This window comes from Mustelus asterias, chromosome 1 (genome assembly GCF_964213995.1).
Source record: "Mustelus asterias chromosome 1, sMusAst1.hap1.1, whole genome shotgun sequence".
NCBI classification, from domain to species: domain Eukaryota; kingdom Metazoa; phylum Chordata; class Chondrichthyes; order Carcharhiniformes; family Triakidae; genus Mustelus; species Mustelus asterias.
The window spans coordinates 132,113,031-132,131,213 of record NC_135801.1 but is presented as its reverse complement, the minus strand read 5'-3'; the positions used below and the strand labels follow the sequence as shown (position 1 = coordinate 132,131,213).

Here is an 18,183-nt window from a genome sequence, read left to right as displayed (position 1 = left end):
TGTGCAAACTGACCACGACACCGTGGTTCAGGGAGTCATTCAAATGGAGGAAGAAAAGACAAGTGTAGTCGAAGTTGGGTTAGTTTTGTTGGGGGAATGGACACTGTTCTCTGTAGCCAGGATCAAGAGCCTTGAAGGCTGTGTTGCCTGCCAGGTTGCCAGGGTTCAGGATATCTGTTCTGGGCTGGAGAGGAACTTGTGATGGGAGCGGGAGGCTCCAGTGGTTGTGATCCATGTCGGCACCAATGGCATAGGTAGAATGAGGAAAGAGGTTCTGTGTCGGCAGTTTGAGAAATCCGGCAGTAAATTAAACAGAACCTGCAAGGTTATGATCTCTGGATTATTACCTGAGCCACGTACAAATTGGCAAAGGGAACAATTAAAGAGATTAATACGTGACTCAAAAACTGGTGTGGGAGAGGTGGGTATCAGTTTGGGGGACGTTGGAGAAAGTACAGGGGAAAGTGGGGTTTGGACTGTTGGGATAACCTACATCTGAACCATGCCGAGACCTGTATTCTTGCGGACCGTATACCTAGGAAAGTAGAGAGGGCTTTAAAATAAAGAGTGGGGGGTCAGGGTTCAGTTGCTCGGAAAATTAGGAAGTGAAAGTTAAAGGTAGGTGAGCAGGTTAGTGATCAGACTGCGTGTCAACAGTAAAATACAGGTAGGGACAGATCATATGAACATTATATTACACCAAGGGCTTGTACAAGGGCCCTAACTAGGAGGGGGAGGGTTCAAAGAATAGAGGGTTTAAAAATATCAGGGGTGTGTGAGGGAGCAGTGGCGCAGGGTAGTGAGGGAGAACTTCACTGTGACATTCGGGGCAGGGACCCATAAACAAAAATATGCAACACAGTGCAAATCCAGTGTTGTAAACAAGTGTAAAAAATCAAAGCTAAGTGTTTTTCATGAAGCATTTGCAACTAGATGGATAAATTGATTGCACAGATTGCAACATATGAGTATGATGTATCAACTATTACAGAAATGTGGCTGTAGGATGACCAGGACTGGGTGCTCAACATTCCAGGCCATACAATGTTCCAAAAGATGAAGCCAAAAGAGAAAGGAGGTGGGGTAGCGTTGTGAATCGAGCAAGATTTCGGGGCAATGCTGAGTCATGTATAAAGAAACTGGAAGGTGATGTGATTTGGTTTTCTATAATGAAGAACAAGTAATAAGGGATCTTATCTATCCCCTAGCGGGTAGTGACCATAGTATGATAGAATTCCAGATACATTTTGAGGGTGAATGTTATAGGTCCATACCCAGTGTCTTCAACTTAAACAAGAGTATTTATAATGGTATGAGGGAGGAGTTGTCTAAGGTAAACTGGGTAAACAGGCTAAGATACAGAGGCAGATACTCAAACAGCTGTTCAAAATGCTCAGCAGGAGTTTATTCCAATCAAAAAGAGGAATTCCATGAGAAAGAGATAAAATCCATGATTGAAAATCCATGATTAACAAAGGAGATCAAGGATAATGTTAAATTGAAAAGCAGGATATACATTGTGGCATGGGATAGTGGTAGACCAGAGGACTGGGAAGATTTTAGAATCCAGCAGCAAAATTCTATAAATCTCATGAAGAAGGGAGAAAGTGAATTTTTGAGAGAAAACTTACATGCAGCATAAAAACAAGCAGTAAGAATTTCTGTGTTTTTCATGTACATGGGAAGCAGGAGGCTAAGGTAAATGTGGGACCTCTACTGAACGAGGCTGAATTGATGACGGCAAACAAAGAAATGGCATTTAAGCAAAATAATCTTTTTGCATCAGTCTTCACCATGGATGAAATTGCAAATATCCCTCAGATATCAGGTTGATTTCAAATGACATGGTAGAACTTAAAAACAAATTCCAATCACAAGGGATAGAGTATTAGAGAAACTCAAGTGGTTAAAGGCAGACAAGTCATCAGAACCCAATGAACTGCATAGAACATAGAACAGTACAGCACAGAACAGGCCCTTCGGCCCACGATGTTGTGCCGACCTTCATCTGAAACCAAGATCAAGCTATCCCACTCCCTACCATCCTGGTGTGCTCCATGTGCCTATCCAATAACCGCTTAAATGTTCCTAAAGTGTCTGACTCCACTATCACTGCAGGCAGTCCATTCCACACCCCAACCACTCTCTGCGTGAAGAACCTACCTCTGATATCCTTCCTATATCTCCCACCATGAACCCTCTAGTTATGCCCTCTCGTAATAGCTCCATCCACCCGAGGAAATAGTCTTTGAACGTTCACTCGATCTATCCCCTTCATCATTTTATAAACCTCTATTAAGTCTCCCCTCAATCTCCTCCGCTCCAGAGAGAACAGCCCCAGCTCCCTCAACCTTTCCTCATAAGACCGACACTCCAAACCAGGCAGCATCCTGGTAAATCTCCTCTGCACTCTTTCCAGCGCTTCCACATCCTTCTTATAGTGAGGTGACCAGAACTGCACGCAATATTCCAAATGCGGTCTCACCAAGGTCCTGTACAGTTGCAGCATAACCCCACGGCTCTTAAACTCCAACCCCCTGTTAATAAAAGCTAACACACTATATGCCTTCTTCACAGCTCTATCCACTTGAGTGGCAACCTTTAGAGATCTGTGGATATGGACCCCAAAATCTCTCTGTTCCTCCACAGTCTTCAGAACCCTACCTTTGACCCTGTAATCCACATTTAAATTAGTCCTACCAAAATGAATCACCTCACATTTATCAGGGTTAAACTCCATTTGCCATTTTTCAGCCCAGCTTTGCATCCTATCTATGTCTCTTTGCAGCCTACAACAGCCCTCCACCTCATCCACTACTCCACCAATCTTGGTGTCATCAGCAAATTTACTGATCCACCCTTCAGCCCCCTCCTCTAAGTCATTAATAAAAATCACAAAGAGCAGAGGACCAAGCACCGATCCCTGCGGCACTCCGCTAGCAACCTGCCTCCAGTCCGAAAATTTTCCATCCACCACCACCCTCTGTCTTCGATCAGACAGCCAGTTACCTATCCAATCGGCCAACTTTCCCTCTATCCCACACCTCCTTACTTTCATCATAAGCCGACCATGGGGGACCATGGGGCATGCTAGAGTTTTAATGAAAGTGGCTGTAGAAATAGTGGACCCATTGTTTGAAATTTCTCATAACTCACTAAATTCCGGGAAGGTCCCAGAAGATTGGAAAGCAGTCAATATAACTCCCTTGTTCAAGAAGGGAGAAAGGTAGAAGGTTGGGAAATATAGGCCAGTTAGTTTAACTTCTATTTTTGGCAAAATGCTGGAGTCAATGATCAAAGAGGAAAGAGCTAATCGTTCAAGAAAACTGAATGCAATCAAAGCTAGTTTAACATGGTTTTATGAAAGGTAAATCATGTTTGACAAATTTATTCGAATTCTTTGAGGATGTAACATAGAGAATAGATAGAGGAGAACCTGTAGATGTCATGTATTTAGGTTTTCAAGAGGCATTTGATAAGATGCCACATAAGAGACTGGTGCATAAAGTAAAAGCCCATGGAATTAGAGGAAGTGTGTTAGCATAAATTGAAAACTGGCTGTCGCGTAGAAAGCAGAATTGGAACAAATGGGTCTTTTCAGAGTGGAAAGATGTAACGAGTGGTGTTCCACAGAGGTCAGTTCTTGGCTTGCAGTTGTTCACTATTTACATTAATGACCTGGAGGAAGGAACAGAATGCAAGATTTCCAGATTTGCCAATGATAGGAAGATAGGTGGAAGGACAGGTTGCGATGAGGATATTGTGATTCTGCAATGCCATATAGATAGATTGGATAATTGGGTGAAAACCTGGCAAACGGAGTTCAATATCCAGACCTAGGCTGACAAGTGGCAAGTAACATTCATGCCACACAATGACCATCACCAATAAGAGACACTTTAACCACTGCTCCTTGACATTCAATGGTGTTACCATCACTGAATCCCCCACTGTCAACACCCTTAGGTTACCATTGACCGGAAACTCAACTGGACTCACCACATAAACACTGTGGCTACAAGAGCAGGTCAGAGGCTAGGAATAAAATCCACCATCTATAAGGCACAAGTCAGGAATGTGATGGAATACTCTCCACTTGCCTGGGTGGGTGCAGCTCCAACAACACTCAAGAAGCTTGACACCATCCAGGACAAAACCGCCCACTTGATTGGCACCACATCTACAAACAATCAATCCCTCCACCACAGACGCTCAGTACACAGGCAGTATGTAATATCTACACAATGCACTGCACAAATTCACCAAAGATCCTTAGACAGCACCTTCCAAATCCATGACCACTTCCATCTAGAAGGACATGGGCAGCAAATACATGGGAACACCACCTACAAGTTCCCCTCCAAGCCACTCACCATCCCGACTTGGAAATATTTTGTCGTTCCTTCGCAGTCACTGGGTCAAAATCCTGGGATTCCCTCCCGAACGGCATTGTGGGTCTACCCACAGCACATGGACTGCAGCGATTCAAGAAGGCGGCTCACCGCCACCTTAAGGGCAACTAGGGATGGGCAATAAATGCTGGTCAGCCAGCGACGCCCATGTCCCATGATTGAATTTTTAAAAATGTGCCCAAGTGTGAGATGCACTTCATTAGGAGAAATGAAAAGGCAGATTATTACCTGGATGGAGAGAGACTGCAGATGAGTGAAGTACAAAGAGATCTGGGTGTTCTAGTGCATGATTCGCAACAAGCTAGCCGGCAGGTCTAACAAGTGGTTAAAAAGGCAAACAGCATTTTGGCCTTTATTGCAAAGGGGTTGAAGTTTAAAAACAGGGAGGATATTGATGAAGCCTCGCATGGAATACTGCATGCATTTTTGGTCCCCTTCTCTTAAAAAGGATCTAGTAACATTGGAGGCAGTCCAAAGGAGATTCAATGGGCTAATTCCTGGAATGGGAAGGTTGTCCTATCATTAGAGACAAAATAGTCTGAGTCTGTATTCCTTGGAGTTTAGAAGAGTGAGGGACGACCTTATTCAAACATATAAGATCCTGATGGGGCTTGACAAGATGGATGGTGAGATATTTTCACGAGTGGAAGTCTCGATCAGGGGAATATTGCTACAATATAAAGGGCTAGTCATTTAAAACTGAGTGCTCAGCAATTTCTTCTCACAGAGGGTGGTGAATCTCTGGAATTCTCTGCTCCAAAGGGTGGTGGAGGCTGGATCATTAGAAATATTTAAAGTGGAAACAGATAAATGTTTAATAGATCAAGGAATACAGGGATATGGGAAAATGACACATAAACGAACTTGAGCCCTGCATAGATCAGCTACGATATTGAATGGCGGGGCAGGCTTGAAGGGCCTGGTGACCTACTCCTATTTCTAGTGTGACCTCCATACATGCTACAAACTGATAGAAGTGCATGAAGAGGTGTCCTGTTGATTTTCTGCTTCCTTTGCTTCTTGGCTGTTTAGTTAATTCGCATGCACTAAGATGGCCTGTGACCCAAACCGGTTCTGATTCCAAGATGGCACCGGAACGAGGCGACTTCTTGTAAGCTGTGCCCAGCATACCCTCTAATTCTATCTTTTCGTATTAAATTGACCTTTCTCAACACCCTATCTATGACTATAACACTAGATTCTGCACCCTCCTTTCCTTCTCTATGTACGGTATGCTTTGTCTATATAGTGTGCAAGAGACAACATACAGTATATTTCACTGTATACCAATACATGTGACAATAAGTCAAAATCTACTGATCTTCGTGGAAAATTTGGATAGGCCTGAATACCAAGACACAGAAGCTGAATTTGAAAGCCATTTTCTGGCTGAGCACATTGAGCAGCTGGTATGAACGCAGCTAAACTTGTTTTTATTGTGCAAAACTCCAAGATGTTTTTTTAACCATTGTTTCGGGAAATCATATTCTGTGATTTCATCTGCCTGCAGTTAGTGACTGACTGCTGCTGTATTTACAGCACATTGATCTCTTCCATTTTCTTCACCTCACTCTAAAAATGTTATTGTAAATTGATGCATAGAATTGCTGCATTAAAAGCTAATGAGACAAAATTACCGTACCTGTCATTGGCAATTTGATTTATTCATTAAAGAGCAATACAGTTCATTCTCCAGTTTTCTTCCAGTGGCTAAGTTGCAAATGTTACATGTATAAGTCAGTATTCAACTGCTAAATTATTCTGATGACTTGGTGGTTACATCAGCTATGTTTGATTCAAGTTCGTTTGTTTATTAATCCATTTCTACTTGGTCAAATTAATGTTGTTCAAATAATCTATATTGCAGCAGTGGCATACTTTCAAAAGCATTGTCTGAAATGTTAACGGAGTTTATTTTCTTTTTCCTAATAGATCTCTTCAGGGGAATATATTCAGATGTCTGGTCGAGCTGGTAGGCGTGGCATGGATGAAAGAGGAATTGTTATTCTTATGGTGGATGAAAAGATGAGTCCAACTATTGGAAAACAACTTCTGAAGGTAATAGATCTGGTGTAACTTTTCCCCCCTGAATTAACTTGCATTGCTATTTAGATCAGATTAAACGTGGTATGATTCTTCATTGAAAGGTTAATCATTATCAAAATGAAAGAATTAAGCTCTCTTTTTCTGTACTAGTTTAGCAATACGTTTTTAAAATTCTTCCCCACATTGTGATGTTGATTAATACATAGATAAAGCACATTTAAGAAAAGTAAACCTCCACATGACACTGATGTTATAACTTGAGACATGTATGATGGCAACTGTGACACAGCGGGTTAACTTCTTATAAACTCCAGTCTTCAATCACAGTGCGAATGATCAGTATTTTTTTAAATAAAATTTATGAGAAATAGCGTAATTGTACTTTTCAGACGTTGCTATTGACTGCAGTGATCTTGTGAGATCAGATGATACACAATAATATGTCTCGAAGCTGTTCACATGTAGGAAAATAGTGGACACCCAGCAGGAGGGAAAGGGGATAAAATAGTCAAGTTAGAGTGGAGGCCACGGCCAAAGAGAAAGGATGGTTTTGAAGGAAGACAGAAGAATTTGGAGAATAAACTTGAGGTGACAGGAGTTAAAAGCAATTTACAAAGACATGAAGCACAATATGACACTGAGCCCGTTAAGATGATATTTGGGCAGATGAAGAGAGATGGTTTATGGAACGTGCTAAAGGAGGAAAGAGAAGTAGAGAGACGCAAAGATTTCAGGATGGAATTCCAGATGTTTGGGCATTGGCAGCTGATTAGTGTGACCCTGCAAAAGTCCTTCTCACGAACATCTAGGGAATTGTGCTAAAATTGGAAGAGTTGCCTCACAGGCAAATCAAGCAACAGCTGAACAAAGTCATACACAACTTTGATGTATCTTTAATCCAACATTCCCACCAGACCATAGAAATTCTTGGCCCTTAAGCTTAAGAAAGCATTGATGAGGGCAATGTCACGGCCAATGACAACAGTGAGAGAGAGCAATGGTTTCATTGGCAACTAGGACACAACTGTTGCAGCTACCAGAAGGACAAAAGTTAGACAATTAGGATGTTAAAAGTGGAGTTGGAGGTGAGCTGGGGAACAGTTCTTTTCCAGTAGTCAATACAGGAGGAGATAGGGTTACAGTTTGCAGGGAGATATGGGTGGAGGGCGATAATAGGAAGTTACCGTTGCTCTCAAGGAGGGAGTTCGTATTTTAACAATTTGGTTCTTCGTTTTTCAGGGTTCAGCAGATGCCCTTAACAGTGCATTTCATCTGACCTATAACATGGTTTTGAACCTTCTTCGTGTTGAAGAGATCAATCCTGAATATATGTTGGAAAAATCCTTCTACCAGTTCCAGAATTACAAGGCAATCCCAGGAGTGGTGGAAAGTGAGTAACATTATTTTCCCCAATTTCACAGTTTAATAACTTGGTCTAGAGCTTAAAATTTTTATAATGTTGTGAATTGGAATGTATCCATTACAGGTAGAGTATTTTCATTCACAGAACTTGATGCAGTCATCACAAATTTCATCTCATGAATGGTGAAATCAGTATAACCAAGATCTAATGTATGTATTATCAGTAAGAAGTTTAACAACACCAGGTTAAAGTCCAACAGGTTTATTTGGTAGCAAAAGCCACAAGCTTTCGGAGCCTTATGCTCCTTCTTCAGCTTTCGGAGCCTTAACCTGAAGAAGGTTAAGGCTCCGAAAGCTTGTGGTTTTTGCTACCAAATAAACCTGTTGGACTTTAACCTGGTGTTGTTAAACTTCTTACTGTGTTTACCCCAGTCCAACGCCGGCATCTCCACATCATGTATTATCAGTGACAGTGGAGTTTGGTTGCAATAGATTTTGCCAGGTCATGTAATCATTACAACTAAAGCCAATAATTCCAGTTGGGTGAAAAAACCTGAGGTACCATAAGATTTGAGGTACAGTTGCTGAATTGAGGCTGGTCCCAGTCCTTAATCCTGTCTACAGGATCCATGACCTCTGGCTGCTTACCCTGTCATTCCCATACCAGTTATATTTGTTCCTACATTCTGAACATCTGGAATCAACATACAATTCAGTATTCTGGACCATGTATGCAAAATAAGCTATTGATCCTCTGCACATCTGTATCCCGAACCCTTTACAATTGCCATTTGCTTATTCTTTGCACCAATAGTGTTTCATCAATGGGTGGCACAGTGGTTAGCATTGCTGCCTCACAGCTCCAGGGACCCGGGTTCAATTCCAGCCTCAAGTAACTGTCTGTGGAGTTGATATGTTCTCTCCGTGTCTGCATGGGTTTCCTCCAGGTGCTCCGGTTTCCTCCCACTCTCCAAAAATGTGCGGGTTAGGTGAATTGGCAATTCTAAATTGTCCCTTAGTGTCACGGGGATTAGTCGGGAAAATATGTGGAGCTACGGGATGGGGCATGGGCGGGATTGTTGTCAGTGCACGCTCGATGGGCTGAATGGCCGCCTCCTGCACTGTAGGGATTCTATGATATGTTCACTCCTTTGATTTCTGTAGTTGCTTATGCTCACCCTCCTTTTTGTCACTCTTTTTGTTCACATCACTGATACTTAAATGTGTGCACCTATTGGACTAGTTTGAGACACAATTCCCTATCTATCCTTCCTTACCTATTGTGTTTTGCCCTGTCGGCCAACTGTCTCCCATTCATTTACTTTTGGCAAATTCGCACCTGTTTCAGAAAAGATTTTCCCCCCCAAACTTCCCATAAGGTGTGTAACTGAACAACTGGATGTTTGAATGTCACATCTCATTGTTTTATTTGTACAATGATCACACCGCTTTGGAGATGTTTAGCAATTGGAAATCGATAAAACTTACCCATATTACATAAATATGCTGGAGAATGCACTGCGAGTCAGACATCAGCTGTGGCAATGAATCCAAGTTTCATAGGGCGGCACAGTGGTTAGCACTGCTGCTTCACAGCTCCAGGGACCTGGGTCTGATTCCCGGCTTGGGTCACTGTCTGTGTGGAGTTTGCACATTCTCCTCGTGTCTGTGTGGGTTTCCTCCGGGTGCTCCGGTTTCCTCCCACAGTCCAAAGATGTGCGGGTTAGGTTGATTGGCCATGCTAAAATTGCTCCTTAGTGTCCTGGGATGCGTAGATTAGAGGGATTAGCGGGTAAAATATTGTAGGGATATGGGGGTAGGGCCTGGGTGGGATTGTGGTCGGTGCAGACTCGATGGGCCGAATGGCCTCTTTCTGTACTGTAGGATTTCTATGATTTCTAAGATAACACTTCAAGTTGAAAATTTAATCCGAACTGGATTAATATTAGAAACTGTCAAATAATTATTTTGTAATAATAAGTCTCTTTGGACGAGAGTGTCCAGACTGGAAATGTGAGCATTTTGTCTGATTTACCTTTATTTAAAAATCTTGAAAGTTTTCAGTCATGCAATATGAAATTGTTGAGATATTCATAAGTTTACAGCTGCACCACATGTTGCAAAGTGTGGGACTCCATTCAGTGAAATTTGACTCGACGTAATGGGCTCCATAGAATAAATTTAGCTAGGCCACTTTTTAAGAAATGTTGTCAGCTTTATGACATAGCCGGATGGTTCTCCATAAAATAAGCTTAATTCTGTTGCCTGAACCAACAAAACCGTATGTCCAGAAGGTTAAAGGACTAAAGTGTAACATGTAGTGTGTTCTGGTCTATTAAGGGGAAATGTGGAATTCTCTCTTGTTAATTGCCACCATTGCCCATAAAATATCAGGAAACCAGATGAAACAATAAGATTTCTGCATCTTTCGCACTCCTCCCAGGAACAATGAACTGTTGGAATATGTATCAGTTTTTCATTAAGGAGAGCTGTTGGGAGCAACAATAAAAGTACACTCTGTGCAGTTTCCACTTCTGATGCAGCAGATATCCATCGATCAAACAGTATTGCAGACTTGAGCCTTTTAAGCTTACACTTGCCATTAGGCATAGAATTGTGGTCCCTTCCTTTGGCCACAAACTGTCAACCTTCATTTCTGCAAACCTTCCCTCGATAAATTAAGTTAAATTCCATGATAGATCAGGTTACATATGTTCTGTGGCAACAAATTTTTTTTCCATTTTTGAAGCTTTTTCCAATGATTTCAGAAGGAACTTAGCAATGAATGTCATTTACTGAGCAATTTCTTACTGCAGATCCTATAACACCGATGAGATGCTCACCCCTGTCACAAATGGTACCATGTGCCCAAACTCAAAGAAACATGGCTTAAATCTGTCGGTTTGCCGTTTTCATTTTCCCGCACTTACTGTCCTTGTGATTCTTGAAACGGCAAATTAGTGCCAGATTATGACTAGCATTGTGTGAATTCACACCCAGTAAGATGTGGCTGGACTTTGCACCAGCTCAGTTCATATTAGTATCAAAATATTGATATCGTGCATCCGTTTAAGTAGGATTTAAACCAAACCACTAAAGGTAATGACATGTATCCTTTAAATGAGATTGTAATTGATGTAAAAACAAAATGCTCTAAAAGGCATGTGGACGAGCACTTGAAATGTCATGGAACAGCACAGGAACAGGCTCCTCAGCCCACAATGTTTTTTTTCCTTTATTCATTCGTGGGACATGGGCATCGCTGGCTGGCCAGCATTTATTGCCCATCCCTAATTGTTGAGAGTTAACCACATTGCTGTGGCTCTGGGGTCACATATAGGCCAGACCAGGTAAGGAAGCAGATTTCCTTCCCGAAAGGACATTAGTGAACCAGATGAATTTTTCAGACAATCCACAATGATTTCATGGTCATCAGTAGATTCTTAATTCCAGAACTTTTTTCTATTGAATTCAAATTCGAAGCCAGGTCCCCAGAACATTAGCTGAGTTTCTAGATTAACAGTCTAGTGATAATACCACGAGGCCATCGCCTCCCGACATGAACATGATGCCAAATTAAACTAATCCCTTCTGCCTGCCCTTGGTCTATATCCTTCTATTCCTTGCACATTCATGTGCTTATCTAAAAGCCCCTTAAATGCCTCTATTGTATCTGCCTGCACCACCATGCTTGGCAGCGCATTCCAGACACTCTGTGTAAAGAACTTGCCCCTCACATCTCCTTTGAACTTTCCCCCTCTCACCTTAAGTGCATGAATTGGACATTTCAATTCTGGGGGAGAGATTCTGACTGTCAACCCTATCTACGTTTTTCAGTTTTATAGACTTATATCAGGTCTCCCGTCAGCCTCCACCACTCCATAGAAAACAACCCCAGTTTATCCAGCCTCTCCTTATAGCTCATGCCCTCTAATCCAGGCAGCATCCTGGTAAACCTTTTCTGCACCCTCGCCAAAGCCTCCATATCCTTCCTGTAATGTGGCGACCAGAATTGAACGCAATACTCTTAAGTGCGGCCTAACCAAAGTTTTATAAAGCTGCAACGTGACATCCTGACTCTTGTACTCAATGCCCCAATCAATAAAGGCAAGCATGCCAGATGCCTTCTTTACCACCCTGTCTACTTGTGTGGCCACTTTCAGGGAGCTATAGACTTCATAGAAATCATAGAAACCCTACAGTGCAGAAAGAGGCCATTGGGCCCATCGAGTCTGCACCGACGACAATCCCACCCAGGACCTACCCCCATATCCCTACATATTTTACCCGCTAATCCCTCTAACCTACGCATCTCAGGACTCAAAGGGGCAATTTTTAGCTTGGCCAATCAACCTAACCCGCACATCTTTGGACTGTGGGAGGAAACCGGAGCACTCGGAGGAAACCCACGCAGACACGAGGAGAATGTGCAAACTCCACACAGACAGTGACCCAAGCCGAGAATCGAACCCAGGTCTCTGGAGCTGTGAAGCAGCAGTGCTAACCACTGTGCTACTGTGCCGCCCCAAGACTTGAACCCCAAGATCCCTCGACATCAATGCTGTTCAAGGTCTTGCCATTAACCGTATACTTGCCCTTCGTATTTGATCTCCCAAAGTGCAGCACCTTACACCTGCCTTGATTAAACTCCCATCTGCCACTTTTCCATCCATATGTGTAGCTGATCTGTATCCTGCTGTATCCTTTGACCACCTTCTACACTATCCACAACTCCACCTATCTTTGTATCGTCTGCAAACTTACTAACTAACCCACCCATCTACGTTTTCAGCCAAGTAATTTATATATATATATATATATATCAAACAGCTGAGGTCCCAGTACAGATCCCTGCAGTGATACCGCTAGTCACATACCTCCAGCCAGAAAAACACCCTTCCACTACTACCCTCTGACTTCAATGGGCAAGCCAAGTCTGAACATAATTCATAACATTCAATCCGATGCACCAAGTGCTGGAAAGTGGGTTTAATATCAATTTAGTTAGTTTTGTCAGTGCAGATTCCATGGGCCGAAGGGCCTTCTCAACTATATGGTTGTAGAAAATGTTAGTGGGGACTCCTGGATACGAATGTACAGGGCAAACACGTCTGCAGTAAGAGTTTACAGCTCGAGGAACTTCAGCTCAGAGTCATTAAGCTGGAGGCTGAGCTGCAGAATGTGTGCCACATCAGAAAGGGGACAAGTTACCTGAATGCTTTATACCAGGAGGCAGTCACTTAGGATAGGATCTTCTGATTTTGTAAGTGGTCAGGGACAGGAGGGTGTGATTGCAAGTGAGGGAGGTAAGGGAACCCACAGAGCAGGAGTGTCAGCCTCTGCAATTGTCCAATTGGTTTGATGTTCTCCCAGCTTGTTTGGATGAGAGTGGGAGCTGCAGGGTGGATGAGCAAACTGACCGTGGTACAGGAAGCCATTGACGTTGGGGGAGCAACAGGAATTTAATGGTAGCAGGGGACAGTATAGTGAAAGAGGATTGACACTGTTCTCTGCAGCAAAGAACAAGAGTCCAGATAGCTGTGTTGCTGCAGACAGCAGTTTGGGACCTCTGCTCATGGCTGGGGAGAAAATGCAGTGGATGGGAGAGAATCTCGTGGTCCATGCAGGTACCAACAACATAGGCAGGACAAGGAAATAGGTTCTGCATTGTTAGTATGAAGAGCTAGGCACCAAATTAAGAAGCAGAACCTCAAAGGTTATTACCTCTGGATTACTATCTGGAGCTATGTGCAAATTGGCATAGGGTACATAAAATTGGAGAGATGGATATGTGGCTCAAAAACTGGTAGGGAAGAAGCGGGTTCCAGTTTGTGAGGCACTGGTGCCAGTAATGGGGAAAATGGGGGGCTCTATTGTTGGGATGGTCTGCACCTGGACTGTGCTGGGACCAGTGTTCATGCAGACTAGGGAAGTAGAGAGGGCTTCAAACTAAACAGTGGAGACAAGTGAACAGATGTGGTATATCAATGAGTAGAGACAAGGTAAGACAGGAAAATACTAATCTGGGAAATGAGTTCAAGAGAATGGCAGGCAGAGAGAAAAAAGTAAGCAAATTGATTGCCCACATTGAAGTAAATAAATATAATCTGATAGCTATTATGGAGATGTGGCTGCAGGATGAAGAAGATTGGACCTTGAATATCGAGAAGTATATGGCATTCAGGAAAAATAGGTAGCAGGGTCAAGGTGAAGGGTTGGCACTGTTAATCAAGGATGACATTGGTGTAGTAATGGTGTAATAATTGGAGAGATGACCTTGGATCAGGGGATCAAGTTGTGGAATTGCTTTGGATGGAGATGATGAATTATCAGGGAAATAAATCATTGCTAGGTGCGATTTAGAGGCCCCTAACAATAACTAATTTGATATGAAAGCTGAGCTACTTGAAGCAAACTAAGATACTAGGTTAGGGGATAGATCAATGGGGAAGCAATGGCGGATGTTTAAGGAGATATTTCAGAATAGTCAGAATGCATATGATCCTACTCTTTAAAAAAAAATTCTAATGAGAGGATCAACCATCCATGATCAACTAAAGAAGGTAAGGCAAACATCAAACTTATAACTACGCAAATGTCAGTGGCTGGGTCAGATAATTGGTCAGACTACAAAGAACAGTGGAGAATGACTAAAAGGTTAATCAGGAGAAAGAAATTGGAGGACAAGAGGAAGCTAGCTAGAAATGTAAATACAGAGAGCAAGAGTTTGTACAGATATTGAAAAAGGAGAAGAATGAGTGTTAATCCTCTGGAGAATGAGAATGGGGAGTTAATAGTAAATATTAAGGAAATGGTGGCTGAAATTAACAAATATTTTGCTTCTGTATTTACTATGGAGAATACAAAAAGCATTCCAGTGGTAGTGTAAATCAAGAGGAGGATGGGAGAAGGGAACTTGGGGGAATTAGAATCACAAGGGAAGCGGCACTGAGCAAACTGATGGAGCTGCGGGCTGACAAATCCCCAGGTCCAGATGGACTGCATTCTAGTGTCTTAAAAGAGGTGGCTAATGAGGTTATAGATGCATTGATGTTAATTTTCCACAATTCCCTAGATTCTGGAAATGTTCCATCAGATTGGGAAGTAACAAATATAACCCCTCTATTAGGGAAGAAGGCAGGAAACAGGGAACTGTAGGCCAGTTTGTGTTAGAATCGATCATTAAAGAGATTATATCTGGGCATTTAGAAAACCTCAAGTTAATTGGGAAGAATCAGCCCAGTTTTATGAAAGGGAAATTGTGTTTAACCAATTTATTAGAGTTCTTTGAAGGGGTAACATATGCTCCAAATAAAGGGGAGCCTGTAAGGTACCACATCAAAGGTTATTGTGGAAAAATAAAGGTGATAATGCATGGGAAGAAACAGAGAGTATGCATAATTGGGTCTTTGTCTGATTGACAATTCATTTATGGGATGTGGACATCAGCCGCTAGACCAAATTAGATCCTTTCTTGTTGGAGATGGTCATTGCCTGGTGCTTGTATGGCACTATTGTTACTTGCCTCTTGTCAGCCCAAGCCTGGATATTGTCCAAGTCTTGCAGCATTTGGATATGAACTGCTTCAGTATCTGAGGCGTTGTGGATGGTCTGAACATTGTGCAGTCATCAGCGAACATCCCCATTTCTGGCCTTATGATGGAACGAAGGTCATTAACGAAGCAGCTGAAGATGGTTGGGCCGAGGACACTATTCTGAGGAACTCTTGCACTAATTACTTGGAAATATGATAGCCCTCCTACAACCACAACCATCTTCCTTTTTGCCAGGTATGACTCCAACCAGCAGAGCGTTTTTCCCGATTCCCATTGACTCCAGTTTTGCTAGGGTTCCTTGATGGCATACATGGCCAAATGCTGCCCTAATGTCAAGGGCAGTCACCCTCACCTCATGGGATTCTTTCCATTCAGTTGCAGAAAATCTGCAATTTTGTACCCTAGCAGAAGCTTGGAGGAACACTTGAGTATAGGAGAAGAAACTGCCTATTGTCAAATACTTTGCACATCCAGAATTCCAGTTCGTGCCTTTTAGGTGTCTGCTAATGCAACTTCCTACATTTTAGTTTACGCAGACTTGTGTTGAATAAATTCCCCCAGGGTAGCAGGTGGCTATGATTGGTTTAATTGCCACAACTCTCTGTAGTTGGCTTCAGCAATTAGTTTGGAGCATGAGGTCAGTGTGTTTCCTCATCTTTCTGATTTGAACATTTTGGTTCAAACCTAGCCACATATTTGAGGTGAGCATCTCTCTGCCACTTGTGATTTTGCTTTGTGCAATGAATCTGGGAAATTCTATTCCAGTCCCTGCAGAAATTTGGATTTATTTTGTCAATCTAGCTCTGGCCATAAAGGTGTTGTAGGAAACTGTATTGTTTGTAATAGTGCAGTGCCTGTTTGAGAATTAAATCTGCTGCCTATGACCTAATTCACACCAAGTTCAGCTCACCCATCACCCAAGTGTTCAGTGACAGCAAAACAAGACTTCGATTTTAAAATTCTTAATCTTGATTTTGAATTCCTTGATATCTTCACCCCTCCCTATCTCTGTAATCACCTCCAGCCCCCCAACATTTAGGTATCTACTTTCCTCTATTTCTGGCTTCTTGCGCACTCCCAATTTTAATTGCTGCACCATTGGTAACCAGTATTTGTCACGGCTTTGTGCTTTTGATTCCCAACTTAAACCTTGCTGGTTCTCTACCTCTCTTACTTTTTTTAATACATGCATTAAAACTTACCTCTTTGACCCAGCTTTTGATTTTCTGCCCAAACATCTCTGTGGTTCGGTGTCAAGTTTTGTTTAATAATGCTCCTGTGAAGTGCCTTAGAATGTTTTATGACATTAAATGTACTATACAAATGATGGATAGTGAGAACTACTCTGATGAAAGGTCATCGACCTGAAATATTTACTCTGTTTCTCTCTCCACTGATGCTGTCAGACCTCCTGAGTATTTGCAACATTTTCTGCTTAAATCCATGCTCTCCTCCATTGGTTCACTATAGCTGCAATTCTACATTTCCAGTTTTTTTAAAATCCCGATCTCATTTTTTAGTTAACATAGCCTCTCACTTATTGTAAACAATGCCACAGAAGATCCACCTCCGTATAACATACTGCATTCTTTGTTTTGGGAAGGAATACCATATGGCACCCCACCCACGTGAATCCATTATATTACTTCTATTCGGTTAATTGCTTCATTATTAATGAATGCTTATGAAAGGAGAGTGTTCAGTTCCATTCACAACCCTTCAGGTTATGAAGCAGTCCATACTGCATGCAGCAAGACTTGTATGTCATTCAAGATTTGGCTGAGGATTGACAAAGTAAGAAGTTTAACAACACCAGGTTAAAGTCCAACAGGTTTATTTGGTAGCAAAAGCCACACAAGCTTTCGGAGCTCCAAGCCCCTTCTTCAGGTGAGTGGGAATTCTGTTCACAAACAGGGCATATAAAGACACAGACTCAATTTACATGAATAATGGTTGGAATGCGAATACTTACAGCTAATCAAGTCTTCAAGATACAAAGAACGTGAGTGGAGAGAGCATCAAGACAGGCTAAAGAGATGTGTATTGTCTCCAGACAAGACAGCCATTAAAAATTTGCAGGTCCAGGCAAGCTGTGGGGGTTACAAATAGTGTGACATGAACCCAATATCCCGGTTGAGGCCGTCCTCGCGTGTGCGGAACTTGGCTATCAGTTTCTGCTCAGCGACTCTGCGCTGTCGTGTGTTGTGAAGGCCGCCTTGGAGAACGCTTACCCGAATATCAGAGCCCGAATGCCCGTGACCGCTGAAGTGCTCCCCAACAGGAAGAGAACAGTCTTGCCTGGTGATTGTTGAGCGGTGTTCATTCATCCGTTGTCGCAGCGTCTGTATAGTTTCCCCAATGTACCATGCCTCGGGACATCCTTTCCTGCAGCGTATCAGGTAGACAACGTCGCATTCGAACCATTATTCATGTTGGAGACAACCCCCACAGAGTTTCACTGGCTGTCTTGTCTGGAGACAATACACATCTTTTTAGCCTGTCTTGATGCTCTCTCCACTCACGTTCTTTGTATCTTAAAGACTTGATTAGCTGTAAGTATTCGCATTCCAACCATCATTCATGTAAATTGAGTCTGTGTCTTTATATGCCCTGTTTATGAACAAAATTCCCACTCACCTGAAGAAGGGGCTTGGAGCTCCGAAAGCTTGTGTGGCTTTTGCTACCAAATAAACCTGTTGGACTTTAACCTGGTGTTGTTAAACTTCTTACTGTGTTTACCCCAGTCCAACGCCGGCATCTCCACATCACGATTGACAAAGTGCCAGACAGTGACCATTTCCAACAAG

The 18,183-nt window shown here is 42.5% G+C and overlaps 1 protein-coding gene across 1 annotated transcript in view; it reads left to right on the top strand.

The window, feature by feature from the left end:
• The window catches only part of mtrex (Mtr4 exosome RNA helicase), a 77,758-nt gene that overhangs the window by 14,075 nt on the left and 45,500 nt on the right, over window positions 1-18,183 (top strand). The window contains exons 5-6 of the mRNA XM_078239818.1: window positions 6,345-6,470; window positions 7,698-7,848. Coding sequence (XP_078095944.1) covers window positions 6,345-6,470; window positions 7,698-7,848 — 277 coding nt within the window. The remainder of the gene's footprint in view (window positions 1-6,344; window positions 6,471-7,697; window positions 7,849-18,183) is intronic.